General features: G+C 44.4%; 1 protein-coding gene across 14 annotated transcripts in view; it reads left to right on the forward strand.

Annotated features, from left to right (window-relative positions):
* LOC139545029 (potassium channel subfamily T member 1-like) overlaps nt 1-21,397 on the forward strand; it is a 197,393-nt gene that overhangs the window by 150,674 nt on the left and 25,322 nt on the right. For all 14 annotated transcript variants that reach the window (XR_011668982.1, XR_011668981.1, XR_011668983.1 and 11 more), the window contains 9 exons: nt 6,423-6,559; nt 7,926-7,989; nt 8,338-8,446; nt 10,259-10,367; nt 14,570-14,719; nt 15,046-15,281; nt 17,758-17,974; nt 18,759-18,864; nt 19,242-19,414. Coding sequence is in view for 11 of the 14 variants with exons in the window: in XM_071352365.1 (XP_071208466.1) it covers nt 6,423-6,559; nt 7,926-7,989; nt 8,338-8,446; nt 10,259-10,367; nt 14,570-14,719; nt 15,046-15,281; nt 17,758-17,974; nt 18,759-18,864; nt 19,242-19,414 (1,301 nt within the window). In the remaining 3 variants the exon portion in view is untranslated. The remainder of the gene's footprint in view (nt 1-6,422; nt 6,560-7,925; nt 7,990-8,337; nt 8,447-10,258; nt 10,368-14,569; nt 14,720-15,045; nt 15,282-17,757; nt 17,975-18,758; nt 18,865-19,241; nt 19,415-21,397) is intronic.

Below are 21,397 nucleotides of genomic sequence, written 5' to 3' on the forward strand. Positions count from 1 at the left end.
TAGGTATCTAACAGGGTGTCTACCCTGCTCTCCTCTGTTAGGTATCTAACAGGTATCTACCACACTCTCCTGATGTTAGGTATCTAACAGGGTACTTACCCTGCTCTCCTCTGTTAGGTATCTAACAGGTATCTACCACACTCTCCTGATGTTAGGTATCTAACAGGTATCGACCCTGCTCTCCTGATGTTAGGTATCTAATAGGGTATCTACCCTGCTCTCCTGATGTTAGGTATCTAACAGGGTATCTACCCTGCTCTCCTGATGTTAGGTATCTAACAGGGTACCTACCCTGCTCTCCTGATGTTAGGTATCTAACAGGTATCTACCCTGCTCTCCTGATGTTAGGTATCTAACAGGTATCTACTACACTCTCCTGATGTTAGGTATCTAACAGGGTATCTACCCTGCTCTCCTCTGTTAGGTATCTAACAGGTATCTACCCTGCTCTCCTCTGTTAGGTATCTAACAGGTATCTACCCTGCTCTCCTGATGTTAGGTATCTAACAGGTATCTAACCTGCTCTCCTGATGTTAGGTATCTAACAGGTATCTACCCTGCTCTCCTGATGTTAGGTATATAACAGGGTATCTACCACACTCTCCTGATGTTAAGTATATAACAGGGTATCTACCACACTCTCCTGATGTTAAGTATCTAACAGGTATCTACACTGCTCTCTTGATGTTAGGTATCTAACAGGTATCTACCACACTCTCCTGATGTTAAGTATCTAACAGGTATCTACCACACTCTCCTGATGTTAAGTATCTAACAGGTATCTACACTGCTCTCTTGATGTTAGGTATCTAACAGGTATCTACCCTGCTCTCCTGATGTTAGGTATCTAAAAGGGTATCTACCCTGCTCTCCTGATGTTAGGTATCTAACAGGTATCTACCCTGCTCTCCTGATGTTAGGTATCTAACAGGTATCTACCACACTCTCCTGATGTTAGGTATCTAACAGGTATCTACACTGCTCTCTTGATGTTAGGTATCTAACAGGTATCTACCCTGCTCTCCTGATGTTAGGTATCTAACAGGTATCTACCCTGCTCTCCTGATGATAGGTATCTAACAGGTATCTACCCTGCTCTCCTGATGTTAGGTATCTAACAGGTATCTACCACACTCTCCTGATATTAGGTATCTAACAGGTATCTACACTGCTCTCTTGATGTTAGGTATCTAACAGGTATCTACCCTGCTCTCCTGATGTTAGGTATCTAACAGGTATCTACCCTGCTCTCCTGATGATAGGTATCTAACAGGTATCTACCCTGCTCTCCTGATGTTAGGTATCTAACAGGTATCTACCCTGCTCTCCTGATGTTAGGTATCTAACAGGTATCTACCCTGCTCTCCTGATGTTAGGTATCTAACAGGGTATCTACCCTGCTCTCCTGATGTTAGGTATCTAACAGGTGTCTACCCTGCTCTCCTGATGTTAGGTATCTAACAGGTATCTACCCTGCTCTCCTGATGTTAGGCATCTAACAGGGTATCTACCCTGCTCTCCTGATGTTAGGTATCTAACAGGTATCTACCACACTCTCCTGATGTTAGGTATCTAACAGGGTACCTACCCTGCTCTCCTGATGTTAGGTATCTAACAGGGTATCTGCCCTGCTCTCCTGATGTTAGGTATCTAACAGGTAGCTACCCTGCTCTCCTGATGTTAGGTATCTAACAGGTATCTACCCTGCTCTCCTGATGTTAGGTATCTAACAGGTATCTACCCTGCTCTCCTGATGTTAGGTATCTAACAGGTATCTACCCTGCTCTCCTGATGTTAGGTATCTAACAGGTATCTACCACACTCTCCTGATGTTAGGTATCTAACAGGGTACCTACCCTGCTCTCCTGATGTTAGGTATCTAACAGGTATCTACCCTGCTCTCCTGATGTTAGGTATCTAACAGGGTACCTACCCTGCTCTCCTGATGTTAGGTATCTAACAGGGTATCTACCCTGCTCTCCTGATGTTAGGTATCTAACAGGTATCTACCCTGCTCTCCTGATGTTAGGTATCTAACAGGTATCTACCCTGCTATCCTGATGTTAGGTATCTAACAGGTATCGACCCTGCTCTCCTGATGTTAGGTATCTAACAGGTATCTACCCTGCTCTCCTGATGTTAGGTATCTAACAGGTATCTACCACACTCTCCTGATGTTAGGTATCTAACAGGTATCTACACTGCTCTCTTGATGTTAGGTATCTAACAGGTATCTACCCTGCTCTCCTGATGTTAGGTATCTAAAAGGGTATCTACCCTGCTCTCCTGATGATAGGTATCTAACAGGTATCTACCCTGCTCTCCTGATGTTAGGTATCTAACAGGTATCTACCCTGCTCTCCTCTGTTAGGCATCTAACAGGTATCTACCACACTCTCCTGATGTTAGGTATCTAACAGGGTATCTACCCTGCTCTCCTCTGTTAGGTATCTAACAGGTGTCTACCCTGCTCTCCTGATGTTAGGTACCTACCCTGATCTCCTGATGTTAGGTATCTAACAGGTATCTACCCTGCTCTCCTGATGTTAGGTATCTAACAGGTATCTACCCTGCTCTCCTGATGTTAGGTATCTAACAGGTAGCTACCCTGCTCTCTTGATGTTAGGTATCTAACAGGTATCTACCCTGCTCTCCTGACGTTAGGTATCTAACAGGTATCTACCACACACTCCTGATGTTAGGTATCTAACAGGGTATCTACCCTGCTCTCCTAATGTTAGGTATCTAACAGGTATCTACACTGCTCTCCTGATGTTAGGTATCTAACAGGGTATCTACCCTGCTCTCCTCTGTTAGGTATCTAACAGGTATCTACCACACTCTCCTGATGTTAGGTATCTAACAGGGTACTTACCCTGCTCTCCTCTGTTAGGTATCTAACAGGTATCTACCACACTCTCCTGATGTTAGGTATCTAACAGGTATCGACCCTGCTCTCCTGATGTTAGGTATCTAATAGGGTATCTACCCTGCTCTCCTGATGTTAGGTATCTAACAGGGTATCTACCCTGCTCTCCTGATGTTAGGTTTCTAACAGGGTACCTACCCTGCTCTCCTGATGTTAGGTATCTAACAGGTATCTACCCTGCTCTCCTGATGTTAGGTATCTAACAGGTATCTACTACACTCTCCTGATGTTAGGTATCTAACAGGGTATCTACCCTGCTCTCCTCTGTTAGGTATCTAACAGGTATCTACCCTGCTCTCCTCTGTTAGGTATCTAACAGGTATCTACCCTGCTCTCCTGATGTTAGGTATCTAACAGGTATCTAACCTGCTCTCCTGATGTTAGGTATCTAACAGGTATCTACCCTGCTCTCCTGATGTTAGGTATATAACAGGGTATCTACCACACTCTCCTGATGTTAAGTATATAACAGGGTATCTACCACACTCTCCTGATGTTAAGTATCTAACAGGTATCTACACTGCTCTCTTGATGTTAGGTATCTAACAGGTATCTACCACACTCTCCTGATGTTAAGTATCTAACAGGTATCTACCACACTCTCCTGATGTTAAGTATCTAACAGGTATCTACACTGCTCTCTTGATGTTAGGTATCTAACAGGTATCTACCCTGCTCTCCTGATGTTAGGTATCTAAAAGGGTATCTACCCTGCTCTCCTGATGTTAGGTATCTAACAGGTATCTACCCTGCTCTCCTGATGTTAGGTATCTAACAGGTATCTACCACACTCTCCTGATGTTAGGTATCTAACAGGTATCTACACTGCTCTCTTGATGTTAGGTATCTAACAGGTATCTACCCTGCTCTCCTGATGTTAGGTATCTAACAGGTATCTACCCTGCTCTCCTGATGATAGGTATCTAACAGGTATCTACCCTGCTCTCCTGATGTTAGGTATCTAACAGGTATCTACCACACTCTCCTGATATTAGGTATCTAACAGGTATCTACACTGCTCTCTTGATGTTAGGTATCTAACAGGTATCTACCCTGCTCTCCTGATGTTAGGTATCTAACAGGTATCTACCCTGCTCTCCTGATGATAGGTATCTAACAGGTATCTACCCTGCTCTCCTGATGTTAGGTATCTAACAGGTATCTACCCTGCTCTCCTGATGTTAGGTATCTAACAGGTATCTACCCTGCTCTCCTGATGTTAGGTATCTAACAGGGTATCTACCCTGCTCTCCTGATGTTAGGTATCTAACAGGTGTCTACCCTGCTCTCCTGATGTTAGGTATCTAACAGGTATCTACCCTGCTCTCCTGATGTTAGGCATCTAACAGGGTATCTACCCTGCTCTCCTGATGTTAGGTATCTAACAGGTATCTACCACACTCTCCTGATGTTAGGTATCTAACAGGGTACCTACCCTGCTCTCCTGATGTTAGGTATCTAACAGGGTATCTGCCCTGCTCTCCTGATGTTAGGTATCTAACAGGTAGCTACCCTGCTCTCCTGATGTTAGGTATCTAACAGGTATCTACCCTGCTCTCCTGATGTTAGGTATCTAACAGGTATCTACCCTGCTCTCCTGATGTTAGGTATCTAACAGGTATCTACCCTGCTCTCCTGATGTTAGGTATCTAACAGGTATCTACCACACTCTCCTGATGTTAGGTATCTAACAGGGTACCTACCCTGCTCTCCTGATGTTAGGTATCTAACAGGTATCTACCCTGCTCTCCTGATGTTAGGTATCTAACAGGGTACCTACCCTGCTCTCCTGATGTTAGGTATCTAACAGGGTATCTACCCTGCTCTCCTGATGTTAGGTATCTAACAGGTATCTACCCTGCTCTCCTGATGTTAGGTATCTAACAGGTATCTACCATGCTATCCTGATGTTAGGTATCTAACAGGTATCGACCCTGCTCTCCTGATGTTAGGTATCTAACAGGTATCTACCCTGCTCTCCTGATGTTAGGTATCTAACAGGTATCTACCACACTCTCCTGATGTTAGGTATCTAACAGGTATCTACACTGCTCTCTTGATGTTAGGTATCTAACAGGTATCTACCCTGCTCTCCTGATGTTAGGTATCTAAAAGGGTATCTACCCTGCTCTCCTGATGATAGGTATCTAACAGGTATCTACCCTGCTCTCCTGATGTTAGGTATCTAACAGGTATCTACCCTGCTCTCCTCTGTTAGGCATCTAACAGGTATCTACCACACTCTCCTGATGTTAGGTATCTAACAGGGTATCTACCCTGCTCTCCTCTGTTAGGTATCTAACAGGTGTCTACCCTGCTCTCCTGATGTTAGGTACCTACCCTGATCTCCTGATGTTAGGTATCTAACAGGTATCTACCCTGCTCTCCTGATGTTAGGTATCTAACAGGTATCTACCCTGCTCTCCTGATGTTAGGTATCTAACAGGTAGCTACCCTGCTCTCTTGATGTTAGGTATCTAACAGGTATCTACCCTGCTCTCCTGACGTTAGGTATCTAACAGGTATCTACCACACACTCCTGATGTTAGGTATCTAACAGGGTATCTACCCTGCTCTCCTAATGTTAGGTATCTAACAGGTATCTACACTGCTCTCCTGATGTTAGGTATCTAACAGGGTATCTACCCTGCTCTCCTCTGTTAGGTATCTAACAGGTATCTACCACACTCTCCTGATGTTAGGTATCTAACAGGGTACTTACCCTGCTCTCCTCTGTTAGGTATCTAACAGGTATCTACCACACTCTCCTGATGTTAGGTATCTAACAGGTATCGACCCTGCTCTCCTGATGTTAGGTATCTAATAGGGTATCTACCCTGCTCTCCTGATGTTAGGTATCTAACAGGGTATCTACCCTGCTCTCCTGATGTTAGGTTTCTAACAGGGTACCTACCCTGCTCTCCTGATGTTAGGTATCTAACAGGTATCTACCCTGCTCTCCTGATGTTAGGTATCTAACAGGTATCTACTACACTCTCCTGATGTTAGGTATCTAACAGGGTATCTACCCTGCTCTCCTCTGTTAGATATCTAACAGGTATCTACCCTGATCTCCTGATGTTAGGTATCTAACAGGTATCTACCCTGCTCTCCTGATGTTAGGTATCTAACAGGTATCTAACCTGCTCTCCTGATGTTAGGTATCTAACAGGTATCTACCCTGCTCTCCTGATGTTAGGTATATAACAGGGTATCTACCACACTCTCCTGATGTTAGGTATCTAACAGGTAACTACCCTGCTCTCCTGATGTTAGGTATCTAACAGGTATCTACCCTGCTCTCCTGATGTTAGGTATCTAACAGGTATCTACCCTGCTCTCCTGATGTTAGGTATCTAACAGGTATCTACCCTGCTCTCCTGATGTTAGGTATATAACAGGGTATCTACCACACTCTCCTGATGTTAGGTATCTAACAGGTATCTACCCTGCTTTCCTGATGTTAGGTATCTAACAGGTGTCTACCCTGCAGGACTACTATGTGGTGATCCTGTGCCCTACGGAGATGGACATCCAGGTTCGTCGTGTCCTCCAGATCCCCCTGTGGTCCCAGAGGGTCATCTATCTCCAGGGCTCAGCGCTCAAAGACACAGACCTCATGAGGGCCAAGTGAGTGACCCACCGCCCACTGGGCCTAAAGAGTCTCAATGGGAGTGAAGGGCAGTGTTCCTATCTTTTGGAATAGATAGAAAGAAATATCCCATCTCTTTGACAGCTCCATTCTATAACATTTTTATTTGCTAAAAGAGGGTTCCAAAAGGGTTCTTCGGCTGTCCCCATAGGAGAACAGTTTGTGGTTCCAGGTGTAACTATTTTGTGTTCCATGTCGAACCCTCTGCGTAAAGGGTTCTCCATGGAACTCAGAAGGGTTCTACCTGGTACCAAAAGGGTTCTACCTGGAACCAAAACTGGGTTCTTCAAAGGGTTCTCCTATGAGGACAGCCGACGAACCCTTTCAAGTTCTAAAAAGCACATTTTGTTCTAAGAGTGTAAAGGGAAGCAAGGGGTATCAGAGAAGTTCATAACACCATCAGTTGAGGTCACAGATGCTTGAGTTGGTAATCGCAGATCAGAACAAACCTCTAATGAGCCTGTTGTTGAGTCCTCACAGTTCAGTTACTGGTTGATAGGCTTTCTGATCTCAGATATGAATCTAGAGTCTATGAGTGAGTTTGTGCACCTTGTGCTGCTGACAGATAAGAGAGGAAAGGTCAGCCAAAGGTGTTCATTCAGTTGGCTGTCCTCTCCTAGTATATCAGTGTAATGGGCTTTCTCAGTACGGCTCACTCTCATCACAACAGCCAAGTTCATATGCATCAACACAAATCATAGCTGAGATCGATCACATCAAACCGTGTTGGCAGTGGCAGGGGCTGCCCTGTCAGGAACACAATACAGGTAGCCATTGATATATGCAGCTGCTCTGATTTTACTGTAGTCGTAGGGTGGATGCTAAGGGGTGGTGATGGATGGTTGAATTGTGGTAATACTGCTTGTCCCCATGAGAGGAAACTGGGATGGCATGAACTGGGATGGCATGAAATTTACCCTGTCCACTGCAGCACAGCACTGCATGGTCGTTCAGTGATAACAGTCATGAATTCACCCAGCAGCTCACCCCTCCACTCTGCCGTTTTCACACATGAAAATACTCTGATGAAAACCATGACAGTAATACAGTGTGACAATACGGTGAACATTACAACAGCATGCAGATTTTAGCCTCTTAGCTTTTCTCTCGGACAGTTCTCACTAATATTACCTGTCTGAAGCTTCCCTGGTGTGTGTGTGTGGTGTGTGTGTGTGTGTGTGTGTGTGTGTGTGTGTGTGTGTGTGTGTGTGTGTGTGTGTGTGTGTGTGTGTGTGTGTGTGTGTGTGTGTGTGTGTGTGTGTGTGTGTGTGTGTGTGTGTGTGTGTGTGTGTGCGTGCGTGCGTGCGTGCGTGTATTTCTGTTAAAGCAGTTTGTTTCCTACAGGATGGATGATGCAGAAGCCTGTTTTATCCTGAGCAGTAGGAATGAGGTGGACCGCACTGCGGCTGTAAGTTCATTATCAGACTCATGACTTCATATTTAGCGCATTGCAATCATCACTCGATACATTCATTGAGTTGTGATTGCAATGAACTGAATTTTTCCACTGTAACTCAGTGTGATTGTGCGTATTGGACCTGTGGCTTAAGAACTATTTTACTTTTCCACTCGGCTGATTTTACAAAATGGACAGAAATGAAAAATAAGTATTGGATTTATAAACTCATATTGAGTGCACATAACAGTCCAGCTGGCCAATTCTCAGGACTCATAAAATCGGAATTACATTTCCGGTTGAGTGAGGGTGAAAGTGTTAGAAGTAGCAGATGGAAATGAATGCTGTTTTGTCCTGCAGGACCACCAGACCATCCTCAGAGCCTGGGCTGTGAAGGACTTTGCCCCAAACTGCCCCCTGTATGTCCAGATCCTCAAACCAGAGAACAAATTCCATGTGAAGTTTGCTGGTGAGCTTTCCTTGCTCTCTTTGTCGCTGTCTCTTTCTATCAGTCTCCCTGTCCCTCTCTGTTTCTTTTATCAGTCTCCCTGTCCCTCTCTGTCTCTTTCTATCAGTCTCCCTGTCCCTCTCTCTCTTTCTATCAGTCTCCCTGTCCCTCTCTGTCTCTTTCTATCAGTCTCCCTGTCCCTCTCTGTCTCTTTCTATCAGTCTCCCTGTCCCTCTCTGTCTCTTTCTATCAGTCTCCCTGTCCCTCTCTGTCTCTTTCTATCAGTCTCCCTGTACCTCTCTGTCTCTTTCTATCAGTCTCCCTGTCCCTTTCTGTCTCTTTCTATCAGTCTCCCCTTACCCTCTCTGTTTCTTTTATCAGTCTCCCCTTACCCTCTCTGTTTCTTTTATCAGTCTCCCTGTCCGTCTCTGTTTCTTTTATCAGTCTCCCTGTCCGTCTCTGTCTCTTTCTATCAGTCTCCCCTTACCCTCTCTGTTTCTTTTATCAGTCTCCCTGTCCGTCTCTGTTTCTTTTATCAGTCTCCCTGTCCGTCTCTGTCTCTTTCTATCAGTCTCCCTGTCCCTCTCTGTTTCTTTTATCAGTCTCCCTGTCCGTCTCTGTTTCTTTTATCAGTCTCCCTGTCCCTCTCTGTCTCATTCTATCAGTCTCCCTGTCCCTCTCTCTCTTTCTATCAGTCTCCCTGTCCCTCTCTGTCTCTTTCTATCAGTCTCCCTGTCCCTCTCTGTCTCTTTCTATCAGTCTCCCTGTCCCTCTCTGTCTCTTTCTATCAGTCTCCCTGTCCCTCTCTGTCTCTTTCTATCAGTCTCCCTGTACCTCTCTGTCTCTTTCTATCAGTCTCCCTGTCCCTCTCTGTCTCTTTATATCAGTCTCCCTGTCCCTCTCTGTCTCTTTCTATCAGTCTCCCCTTACCCTCTCTGTTTCTTTTATCAGTCTCCCTGTCCCTCTCTGTCTCTTTCTATCAGTCTCCCTGTCCGTCTCTGTCTCTTTCTATCAGTCTCCCTGTCCCTCTCTGTCTCTTTCTATCAGTCTCCCTGTCCTTCTCTGTCTCTTTCTATCAGTCTCCCTGTCCCTCTCTGTCTCTTTCTATCAGTCTCCCTGTCCGTCTCTGTCTCTTTCTATCAGTCTCCCTGTCCCTCTCTGTTTCTTTCTATCAGTCTCCCTGTCCCTCTCTGTTTCTTTTATCAGTCTCCCTGTCCCTCTCTGTCTCTTTCTATCAGTCTCCCTGTCCCTCTCTGTCTCTTTCTATCAGTCTCCCTGTCCCTCTCTGTCTCTTTCTATCAGTCTCCCTGTCCCTCTCTGTCTCTTTCTATCAGTCTCCCTGTCCCTCTCTGTCTCTTTCTATCAGTCTCCCTGTCCCTCTCTGTCTCTTTCTATCAGTCTCCCTGTCCGTCTCTGTCTCTTTCTATCAGTCTCCCTGTCCGTCTCTGTCTCTTTCTATCAGTCTCCCTGTCCGTCTCTGTCTCTTTCTATCAGTCTCCCTGTCCCTCTCTGTCTCTTTTATCAGTCTCCCTGTCCGTCTCTGTCTCTTTCTATCAGTCTTCCTGTACCTCTCTCTCTTTCTATCAGTCTCCCTGTCCCTCTCTGTTTCTTTTATCAGTCTCCCTGTCCCTCTCTGTCTCTTTCTATCAGTCTCCCTGTCCCTCTCTCTCTTTCTCTAACTCTCTGTTTTGCTCCCTCCACTCAGTCCCCCCAATCCCCAGCTCCCTCTCTCCATCTCTGTCCGTCCTCTCTCCTTCTTTGCATTCCTTTCAAAAACAAAGTTGTTACATCACCTATTTGCTCTGACTTGCAGTATTCTGTTTTATTTGTTAGATCACGTAGTCTGTGAGGAGGAATTCAAGTACGCCATGCTGGCCCTGAACTGTGTGTGTCCAGCCACATCCACCCTGGTCACACTCCTGGTGCACACTTCCAGAGGACAGTGAGTACACCCATTAAAACACTGATGATTCTCTCCTCCTTCTGAAAACTCCACAATGAGGTATCACTATTGAAACCATAAATCTCAATCTTTGGGTTTGTGAGAAAGCGTTCTACAAATAAAATGCATGAAAACCATGTGTTTAATGTATTTGATACCATGCCACTCATACCGCTCCAGCCATTACCACAAGCCCGTCCTCCCCAATTAAGGTGCCACTACCTCCTGTGATTGAGGTGTCCTCCTATGTAAACAAGTCCCAAGTTGCTACGACAACAACAACAGGCACATTTGTCATTAGTCTAAGGCATGTACCTAATTAATGACTCCTCCCTGAACTCTACTGCGTTGCCATAAACTTTACCATGGGCCTCCACACTCATCAATCTCACTGTGCACTGCCATCAACACCAAGCCAAGGTGATACAATCTTTTCAGCATCGTTATAATATCAACAGCTTGACGCAGCAGAGAATCCATTCTTATCCTCTTTATGGAAATAATTAGATAGACTATAGGCACTGTAGGCCTGGTGCATGGTGCCGGAACTGGTGATACCGGGCTGGGGACACGCACCTCAGGGCGAGTGCGGGGAGGAGGAAAAGGGTGTACTGGACCCTGGAGGCGCACTGGAGGTCTGGAGTGTAGAGCTGACACAACCCGTCCTGGCTGGATGTTTATTTTCGCCCCGCTGGCACAGGACGCACTGGGCTGTGCAGACTCACCGGAGACACAGCAAAGCCAGCGCAGGATATCCTGGTCCAAGGAGGTACACTGGAGACCAGGAGCGCTGAGCCGGCACCCTCCTTCCTGGCTGGATGCCCATTCTAGCCCGGCCAATGCGAGGAGCTAGAATGGAGCGCACCGGGCTAGAATAACGCACTGGAGACACCGTGCGCTCCACCGCATAACACGGTGCCTGACCAGTAACACGCTCCCCACGGTAAGCACGAGGAGTTGGCTCAGGTCTCCTACCTGACTCAGCCAATCTCCTCGTGTGCCCCCCACCAAAAAATGTATTGGGGCTGCCTCTCGGGCTTCCGTGCTAGCCGTGTACCCTCATATCGTCGCCGTTCCTCTATTATCCGGTATTTATCCTCGTAGTATCGCCGTTCCGCTTTCGCTGCCTCTATCTCCTCCTTAGGACGGCGATACTCCCCCGGCTGCGTCCAGGGTCCTGCTCCATCTAATATCTCCTCCCAGGTCCATTTCCCCATTAAGCGCTGTTCCTCCTTATCACGCTTCTTGGTCCTTGTTTGATGGGTTATTCTGTCACGTTCGTCGTAGTGAGGAGAACCAGGCGCAGCGTGATATGAATACATACTTTTTAATCAAACGAAGAAACACTAAACAAACTAACAAAATAACAAAACGAACGTGAAGCTATTATATAACAAGTGCTGACATGCAACTACATATAGACAATAACCCACAAAACTTAAATGGAAAATGGCAACCTAAATAGGATCCCCAATCAGAGACAACGATAAACAGCTGCCTCTGATTGGGAACCAATTCAGCCACCATAGACCTACAATAACGTAGACTTACAAAAAACCCTAGATCTACAAAAAACCCTAGACAATACAAAACACGCATACCCACCCACGTCACACCCTGACCTGACCAAAACAATACAGAAAACATATATAACTAAGGTCAGGGCATGACACTATGTCCTACATGGTGACAGGTTTTTGGGAAAAGACAACTCCAATAAATTAGTTTTCTCTGAAGTCATCAGATTGATTAAAAAGGTTAAAAGGTAGAGAGAAAGAGAAGAGAGAGAGTGAGAGAGAGAGTGAGAGAGAGAGTGAGAGAGAGAGTGAAAGAGAGAATGAGAGAGAGAGAGAGAGAGAGAGAGAGAGAGAGAGAGAGAGAGAGAGAGAGAGAGAGAGAGAGAGAGAGAGAGAGAGAGAGAGAGAGAGAGAGAGAGAGAGAGAGAGAGAGAGAGAGAGAGAGAGAGAGAGAGAGAGAGAGAGAGAGAGAGAGAGAGAGAGAGAGAGAGAGAGAGAGAGAGAGAGAGAGAGAGAGAGAGAGAGAGAGAGAACTTTGTCAGCCCTGGGCTCTGAGACAAGATAACATTTGGGAAGCTTATAGAGAAGTAATTGCTGTGTTGGGATGACCTTACAAGGTAATTATTGGTTGGAGATTTAGATGGCAGGAGTTACAAGCTCATAAAAGGTCAGATACAATTTGCCTCACATTGCTCTAACAGTCCTTCACGTTTCTTTAACATCTTCATCCCCTTACGTCATCAGTCATCTTCATCCCCTTACGTCATCAGTCATCTTCATCCCCTTACTTCATCAGTCATCTTCATCCCCTTACTTCATCAGTCATCTTCATCACCTTACATCATCAGTCATCTTCATCCCCTTACGTCATCAGTCATCTTCATCACCTTACGTCATCAGTCATCTTCATCCCCTTACTTCATCAGTCATCTTCATCCCCTTATGTCATCAGTCATCTTCATCCCCTTACGTCATCAGTCATCTTCATCCCCTTACGTCATCAGTCATCTTCACCCCCTTACGTCATCAGTCATCTTCATCACCTTACGTCATCAGTCATCTTCATCACCTTACGTCATCAGTCATCTTCATCACCTTACGTCATCAGTCATCTTCATCCCCTTACATCATCAGTCATCTTCATCACCTTACGTCATCAGTCATCTTCATCACCTTACATCATCAGTCATCTTCATCCCCTTACGTCATCAGTCATCTTCATCCCCTTACGTCATCAGTCATCTTCATCACCTTACGTCATCAGTCATCTTCATCCCCTTACGTCATCAGTCATCTTCATCCCCTTACATCATCAGTCATCTTCATCCCCTTACGTCATCAGTCATCTTCATCACCTTACATCATCAGTCATCTTCATCACCTTACATCATCAGTCATCTTCATCCCCTTACGTCATCAGTCATCTTCATCCCCTTACGTCATCAGTCATCTTCATCACCTTACGTCATCAGTCATCTTCATCCCCTTACATCATCAGTCATCTTCATCACCTTACATCATCAGTCATCTTCATCCCCTTACGTCATCAGTCATCTTCATCACCTTACATCATCAGTCATCTTCATCCCCTTACGTCATCAGTCATCTTCATCCCCTTACATCATCAGTCATCTTCATCCCCTTACGTCATCAGTCATCTTCATCACCTTACGTCATCAGTCATCTTCATCACCTTACATCATCAGTCATCTTCATCACCTTACATCATCAGTCATCTTCATCACCTTACATCATCAGTCATCTTCATCACCTTACATCATCAGTCATCTTCATCACCTTACGTCATCAGTCATCTTCATCCCCTTACATCATCAGTCATCTTCATCACCTTACATCATCAGTCATCTTCATCACCTTACGTCATCAGTCATCTTCATCACCTTACGTCATCAGTCATCTTCATCCCCTTACATCATCAGTCATCTTCATCCCCTTACGTCATCAGTCATCTTCATCCCCTTACGTCATCAGTCATCTTCATCCCCTTACGTCATCAGTCATCTTCATCACCTTACATCATCAGTCATCTTCATCCCCTTACGTCATCAGTCATTTTCATCACCTTACGTCATCAGTCATCTTCATCCCCTTACATCATCAGTCATCTTCATCCCCTTACGTCATCAGTCATCTTCATCCCCTTACGTCATCAGTCATCTTCATCACCTTACATCATCAGTCATCTTCATCACCTTACGTCATCAGTCATCTTCATCACCTTACTTCATCAGTCATCTTCATCCCCTTACATCATCAGTCATTTTCATCACCTTACGTCATCAGTCATCTTCATCACCTTACATCATCAGTCATCTTCATCCCCTTACGTCATCAGTCATCTTCATCACCTTACGTCATCAGTCATCTTCATCACCTTACATCATCAGTCATCTTCATCCCCTTACGTCATCAGTCATCTTCATCACCTTACGTCATCAGTCATCTTCATCACCTTACGTCATCAGTCATCTTCATCCCCTTACGTCATCAGTCATCTTCATCACCTTACGTCATCAGTCATCTTCATCCCCTTACATCATCAGTCATCTTCATCACCTTACGTCATCAGTCATCTTCATCACCTTACGTCATCAGTCATCTTCCTCCCCTTTGGGACATAAGGCCACAATGAGTTTTCTCCACTTCTTCTGTTTTTGACTACAGGGAAGGCCAGCTGTCTCCAGAACAGTGGCAGAGGACGTACGGACGGTGCTCGGGGAACGAGGTCTACCATATCCGCCTCTGTGACAGCAAGTTCTTTGGGGAGTATGATGGGAAGAGTTTCACCTATGCCTCCTTCCACGCACACAAGAAGTGAGTAGACTTCCTGCCATGGCTTGTATAAGACCTTCTTGCTGTTCTCTGATTCTCTGCAAACCTTGAGGACAGCAGTCTTAGTGTCCGTTTCCCCTGGCACTTGATTGATACATCTGTAAATATGTGGCATATTCTTGGGTTTCGATTAGATAGGCTCCCTGGGTATTTGTCTCTTGGTTCATGGCTTCGAGGTTAATCACTCTCTGTCAAACCAAGGCAAACCGGCATAGCCTGTAGCCAGAAGCCCTTTAGAACCAGAGTTATGCACCACTGGATTACACTAAGCATAGCATACCAGATGGCTGTTCTCCATCTCCCCTCAGGTATGGTGTGTGTCTGATCGGGGTGAAGAGGGAGGACAACAAGAGCATCCTGCTGAACCCTGGTCCTCGCCACATCATGGCCGCCCCAGACACCTGCTACTACATCAACATCACCAAGGAGGAGAACAGCGCCTTCATCTTTAAACAGGAGGAGAAGGACAACAAGGGCCTGCCGGTGGCCGGGCTGTACGACGCCCCCTCCAGGCTGCCTGTACACAGCATCATCGCCAGTATGGGTGAGGAACGAAGGGAAGGGAGGTAGGGATAGCTTAGTAAAGGGGAGAAGGTGAGAGGGAGGAGGGATGGGGGAGCCTCAGTGTTGGGAGGTAATGAACTACATGTAATGTAACAACTAGTAATTGAATTACAGTACATTTTGCACTAGCTTGGTTGTAGTTGATCTAAATTCTAATCTTTGTAGAGTTTTGTTCAGTATTGTTTTGCCATGTAGTTGTGTAGCTAACTACACACAACTTTTCTTGGCATCGGGGCTGCCTAATTCTCACTTCCTGTGTTTTTTAGGCTAAATCACACATTATGTTGACATCTGACTACAGAGTGATCTGTTCTTGCAATTTTTAGTCTATGACATTTTTGATTATTTTTCTTAAGGGTAGCTTTAGTGTAGCTTAACTTATTCCAGTGTAAAGTAATTGGTAGCTTGGTAAACTATATTTTCAGAGTAGGGTTATAAAGATCAGGGAGAAGGGGAGTGAGGAGGAACGGCAGAGTCTTATAAAGATCAGAGTGTTGGAGGGAAAATCAGAGGAGTGAGCCCAGTGTTGCAAGGGCGTGAGAGAATGGGAGCGAGGAGGGATTCTTCACTTGTCACTGCTATGTATTTGCTAACTTTCACAGTGCAATGCGACCTTTCACAGTGCATTGCTATCTTTCACAGTGCAATGTTACCTTTCACAGTGCAATGTTACCTTTCACAGTGCAATGTTACCTTTCACAGTGCAATGCTAACTTTCACAGTGCAATGCTAACTTTCACAGTGCAATGTTACCTTTCACAGTGCAATGTTACCTTTCACAGTGCAATGTTACCTTTCACAGTGCAATGTTACCTTTCACAGTGCAATGTTACCTTTCACAGTGCAATGTTGCCATTGACATGTTGGTGGTGATGGTTGTTTTGTATGTGACTTCATGCATGTGTTCTTGTCTGACTCTATTGGCTTTTTTCCTTTTCTGGGCTGACTTGGTTTCTGTTGTTGTTGTTGTTTTTGTTGTTGTTGTTTTACTATGACGTGTTAAAGTTGATCAGGCCACTTCGTATGGTAAGTTTGTGCATGTTGCTACTATTGAATTGTCCTGTTGTAAGGCAACACCGTAGTGTAGTTGGTGAAGGATTTCTGTCAACACAGTTATTCTGTTGTATTGGTATAGGCTTGATGTTTTCCGTAAATGTGTTGCAGTGGAGGCTGCTGAGGGGAGGACGGCTCATAATAATGGCTGGAACAGAGCCAATGGAATGGCATCAAACCATGTGTTTGCTGTATTTGATGCCATTCCAGCTATTCCGCTCCAGACATTATCACAAGCCTGTTCTCCCCAATTAAGGTGCCACCAACCTCCTGTGATTTGCTGTTAATCAGTTCTTTGCAGGGTTTTTGCACATAGTTTTGCATCGTTTTAGTTCTGTTTATCAAAAATGCATTTAATGTACTTGTACTTGCGTTGGATGCTGCTACTTCCCATTACAACAAGATTAAGATATTCCCGATGTTTAACCTTTCAGAAATGAGATACAAGGTAGACACATCTAAATGGATGGAAGGCTTTAGAATATGTCATTTACCATGAGGACAATAACCTCAAGGACATTCATTCAGTTGACACTGTCACGCCCTGACCTTAGAGAGCCTTTTTATGTCTCTATTTGGTTTGGTCAGAGTGTGATTTGGGGTGGGCATTCTATGTTTTTGTATTCTATGATTTTGTATTTCTATGTTTTGGCCGGGTATGGTTCTCAATCAGGGACTATCGTTGTCTCTGATTGGGAACCATACTTAGGTATCCCTTTTCCCTTCTTTCAGTGTGGGAAGTTGTCTTTGTTTGTGGCACTATAGCCTTAAGCTTCATGGTCGTTTTTGTATTGTTTATTGTTTTTGTCGGCATCATCCTAATAAAAAGGAATATGTACGCTCACCACGCTGCGCTTTGGTCCTCTTCATTTGACGGCAGTGACAGACACAATCTATTAAAAACATGTTGTATTCAACTGCTCTTTGTCCAGGTACTGTATAGTACAGCTGTCATATATGGATACATGTACTTTTTGTTCAATTCGATGGGTGGTAGATCGGATAGTGTTGAAAAGATAACATTGAGGACATTCGTCTGTAAAGTCTAATAAAATTCAGTGCATTGAGGACACATGAGTTTGATGGATGAGTGTGCTGCTTTGGGAAAGGACAAAAGACTAAGTGACTTTACTAATTCAACCAGAAGCAATGACAGTGCAGTTAGCACATCAGCTGTACTGGCTCATTTCACACAAAAAGATGATTAGATAATGAATCATGCAAGGCAACATAAAATGTGCTTACACTGCACTATAGAGTATAGAGTATTCATAGGAAATCATAGTATATCAACTTAAGGTTTCTGTAAACAATTACAGCAACTTATCTATCTGTGGTGCCCAATCCCGCCCCATTGTCTTACCGACCAACTATCTTACCAACCATTCAACCACCTCTTTCAGGGACGGTAGCCATCGACCTCCAGAACCCGACGGACCCCCCAGAGGACAGCAGCAAGCTAACCCTGCCCACAGAGAACGGGTCTGGAAGCAGACGGCCCAGCATCGCCCCCGTCTTGGAGATCGCTGACTCCTCCTCCATCCTGCCCTGCGACCTGCTCAGTGACCAATCAGAGGACGAGACCAACCAATCAGACGAGGAGAGCTCGTCGGTGTCCGAGTGAGTGTCCAATCAGAGATGTAGAGGAGGGCAAAGGGAAGTTGGAAGGGCTTGGGCAGTGTTTCCGAAATGGTGGATCAGGACTCGCTGGTTTCTACGTTACAGGCCATGGCTTATGGCTGGGCTGTAGCTAGAATTATTGTTTTCATTAACTGACAGTCAATATGATAATGTCTAGTCGGCTTTTATAATGTCTGTTCAGCTAAATGTTGAGTCACACAGCTACTCTATCCATTCCATCACCAAAGGAAAGAGAAGATGTGTGGGAGGGGTTAGAGTGGATCCTTTCTTTCTTTTATTATTTTCTCTCTCTCTATTTCTTTCTCCCTTTCTTTACATCTTTCAATGCATACCATTGAAGCCCTTAGACAACAGTTACATAAGTAACACACTGTGGTATGCCAGACTGCTGCCTGGAAGAGAGAGAGAGACAGAGAGAGAGAATTGTATAATGTGTTCTGGTTATGAGCCATACAGGCATCTCTTGGAGTCCCACAGTGCCCCTGTGTGGTCATGAAATACAAGCCTTTGAGAAAAGGCTACACTCGGTCTCGATACTACTGTATGTAACAATCCATCAATCCTTTGTGTTAACCTTCAACATGTGTGCAATACGAATAGCTGTGTCAATGACACAATGACAAATAGACGGTGTCAATGATTGACATTGATACATTATTCAATAGATTGCCTTGTCGCTAAAGTTTTTGGTTCATTGCCTCTTCTGAAGTCTCTCTGACTGAACGTGTGTGTATTTGTTGTTCATTTACATTTTTCACCTCAGTTTTGTGAAAGGATACCCTCCCAACTCGCCCTACATTGGCAGCTCTCCAACCCTGTGCCATCTCTTACCCCAGAAAGCCTCGTTCTGCTGCCTTCGTCTGGACAAGGTGAGTAGAGACAAGGATGGTTTTGTTCTCTCATGTAGTAATTATTAAGCCACACAGTCTTGTTCCAAAGACAGCAAACAATTTATTATATCTTATTGTGTTGAGCTGTGTTGGTTGCACCATGTCTTAACAATTGTACATTAGCTCCTCTTTGTAAACTTGACTGTATGAATAGAAAGTGTATGTATCTTTGAATAATAGAATACAGCAGACAAACCTAACTGTTTAGTGTTGTCACAATAGTTCATGGAATATCATATGTTTATGGACAAAAAAAACTTGCCTTAGACTTCACTCAGTAACACTGACAAACATTTAAGTCATTATAACAAACCTGAAACATAATTACCTTTTACTTAACTTTCCATGACATCCAGGGTTGCAGGCACAACAGTTTTGAGGATGCCAAGGCCTATGGTTTTAAGAACAAGCTGATTATAGTATCTGCAGAGATGGCAGGGAACGGCCTCTATAACTTCATCGTCCCTCTGCGGGCCTACTACCGCCCCAGGAAAGAGCTCAACCCTATCGTCCTGCTATTAGACTACCCGTAAGTAGTTTCACGCACCGGACAATAGCTTGAGGGTGAGGTTACCCCATAAGCAACCACATGACTGGTCTGTGCCTCTTTATAATGGTTTTAGATAACATATCATGTATCCACCTGTGTGTAATGCATTTAAACAGACTAAATGCATAATAACACCTATACATGTTTTCTTAATGCATTACACTTGCTGTTTAAGACTTGAAAAGCTATATGACGTGGTATATGACGTGGTATAGGACTTGGTATAGGATGTGGTATATGACTTGGTATATGACTTGGTATATGATGTGGTATAGGACTTGCTATAGGATGTGGTACAGGACTTGCTATAGGATGTGGTATAGGACTTGCTATAGGATGTGGTATATGACTTGGTATATGACTTGGTTTAGGACTTGGTATATGACTTGGTATATGACTTGGTATAGGATGTGGTATATGACTTGGTATAGGACTTGGTATATGATGTGGTATAGGACTTGGTATAGGATGTGGTATATGACTTGGTATATGACTTGGTATATCAAGTTTATTTTATATAGCCCTTCGTACATCAGCTAATATCTCGAAGTGCTGTACAGAAACCCAGCCTAAAACCCCAAACAGCAAGCAATGCAGATGTAGAAGCACGGTGGCTAGGAAAAACTCCCTAGAAAGGCCAAAACCTAGGAAGAAACCTAGAGAGGAACCAGGCTATGAGGGGTGGCCAGTCCTCTTCTGGCTGTGCCGGGTGGAGATTATAACAGAACATGGCCAAGATGTTCAAAATGTTCATAAGTGACAAGCATGGTCAAATAATAATCAGGAATAAATGTCAGTTGGCTTTTCATAGCCGATCATTAAGAGTTGAAAACAGCAGGTCTGGGACAGGTAGGGGTTCCATAACCGCAGGCAGAACAGTTGAAACTGGAATAGCAGCAAGGCCAGGTGGACTGGGGACAGCAAGGAGTCATCATGCCCGGTAGTCCTGACATATGGTCCTAGGGCTCAGGTCCTCCGAGAGAGAGAAAGAAAGAGAGAAGGAGAGAATTAGAGAGAGCCAAGATTTTCAAAATGTTCATAAATGACAAGCATGGTCAAATAATAATCAGGAATAAATGTCAGTTGGCTTTTCATAGCCGATCATTAAGAGTTGAAAGCAGCAGGTCTGGGACAGGTAGGGGTTCCATAACCGCAGGCAGAACAGTTGAAACTGGAACAGTATATGACTTGGTTTAGGACTTGGTATATGACTTGGTATAGGATGTGGTATATGACTTGGTATAGGACTTGGTATATGATGTGGTATAGGACTTGGTATATGACTTGGTATATGCTATGGTATATGACTTGTTATAGGACTTCAATTCATTACACTCAGATGGTTATTGTAATATAAAGTTTTGCCAAGATTTACTGTTGGGCTGCATGAAGATTAATGAAATCTAGTGACATAAAGTAATTGTAGAGAGAGAAAGGTGATTATACAGCTGCAGCCTGAAGTTAACTTAACTGCTGCAGGATGAGAAATAATTTCTGCATTATTCATATCGCTGGCTGTGCCTCTCTGTTGGATAAATGGAGCTCCGGGAAGCTTCAGGGGTGTGTGTTTGTGTGTTATGTTTTTGCCTATAATAATTCAGTGTGGATTTCATTACAGTAACTTCAGAGCACTCTCCAGGGAAGCGTGTGTAGCTAAACAGAAAGCCATGGAGCTCTGTAATCCCAAATAGTCTGGGGCAGAGACTAACATCTCACACTGTCTGCGTATCTTTCCTAGTCCCACTATACAGCTACTTACTTCCTGAGGAGTTACCATGGCAACAGGCTATATTGCATATCTGGAGGAGTTATCAGGAAGCAGTATTTTGTCGCAGAATCAAAAAACTATTAACAGAATACATATTTGCTGCATATGTACAGTATTTTAGGACATTATGTAATTTAATGCATAGCCAAAGGAAAATTGTTTGGCTGCAAAATTTGCTATGGCTTCTAATAGTC

Source organism: Salvelinus alpinus, chromosome 19 (genome assembly GCF_045679555.1).
Source record: "Salvelinus alpinus chromosome 19, SLU_Salpinus.1, whole genome shotgun sequence".
Taxonomy (NCBI): domain Eukaryota; kingdom Metazoa; phylum Chordata; class Actinopteri; order Salmoniformes; family Salmonidae; genus Salvelinus; species Salvelinus alpinus.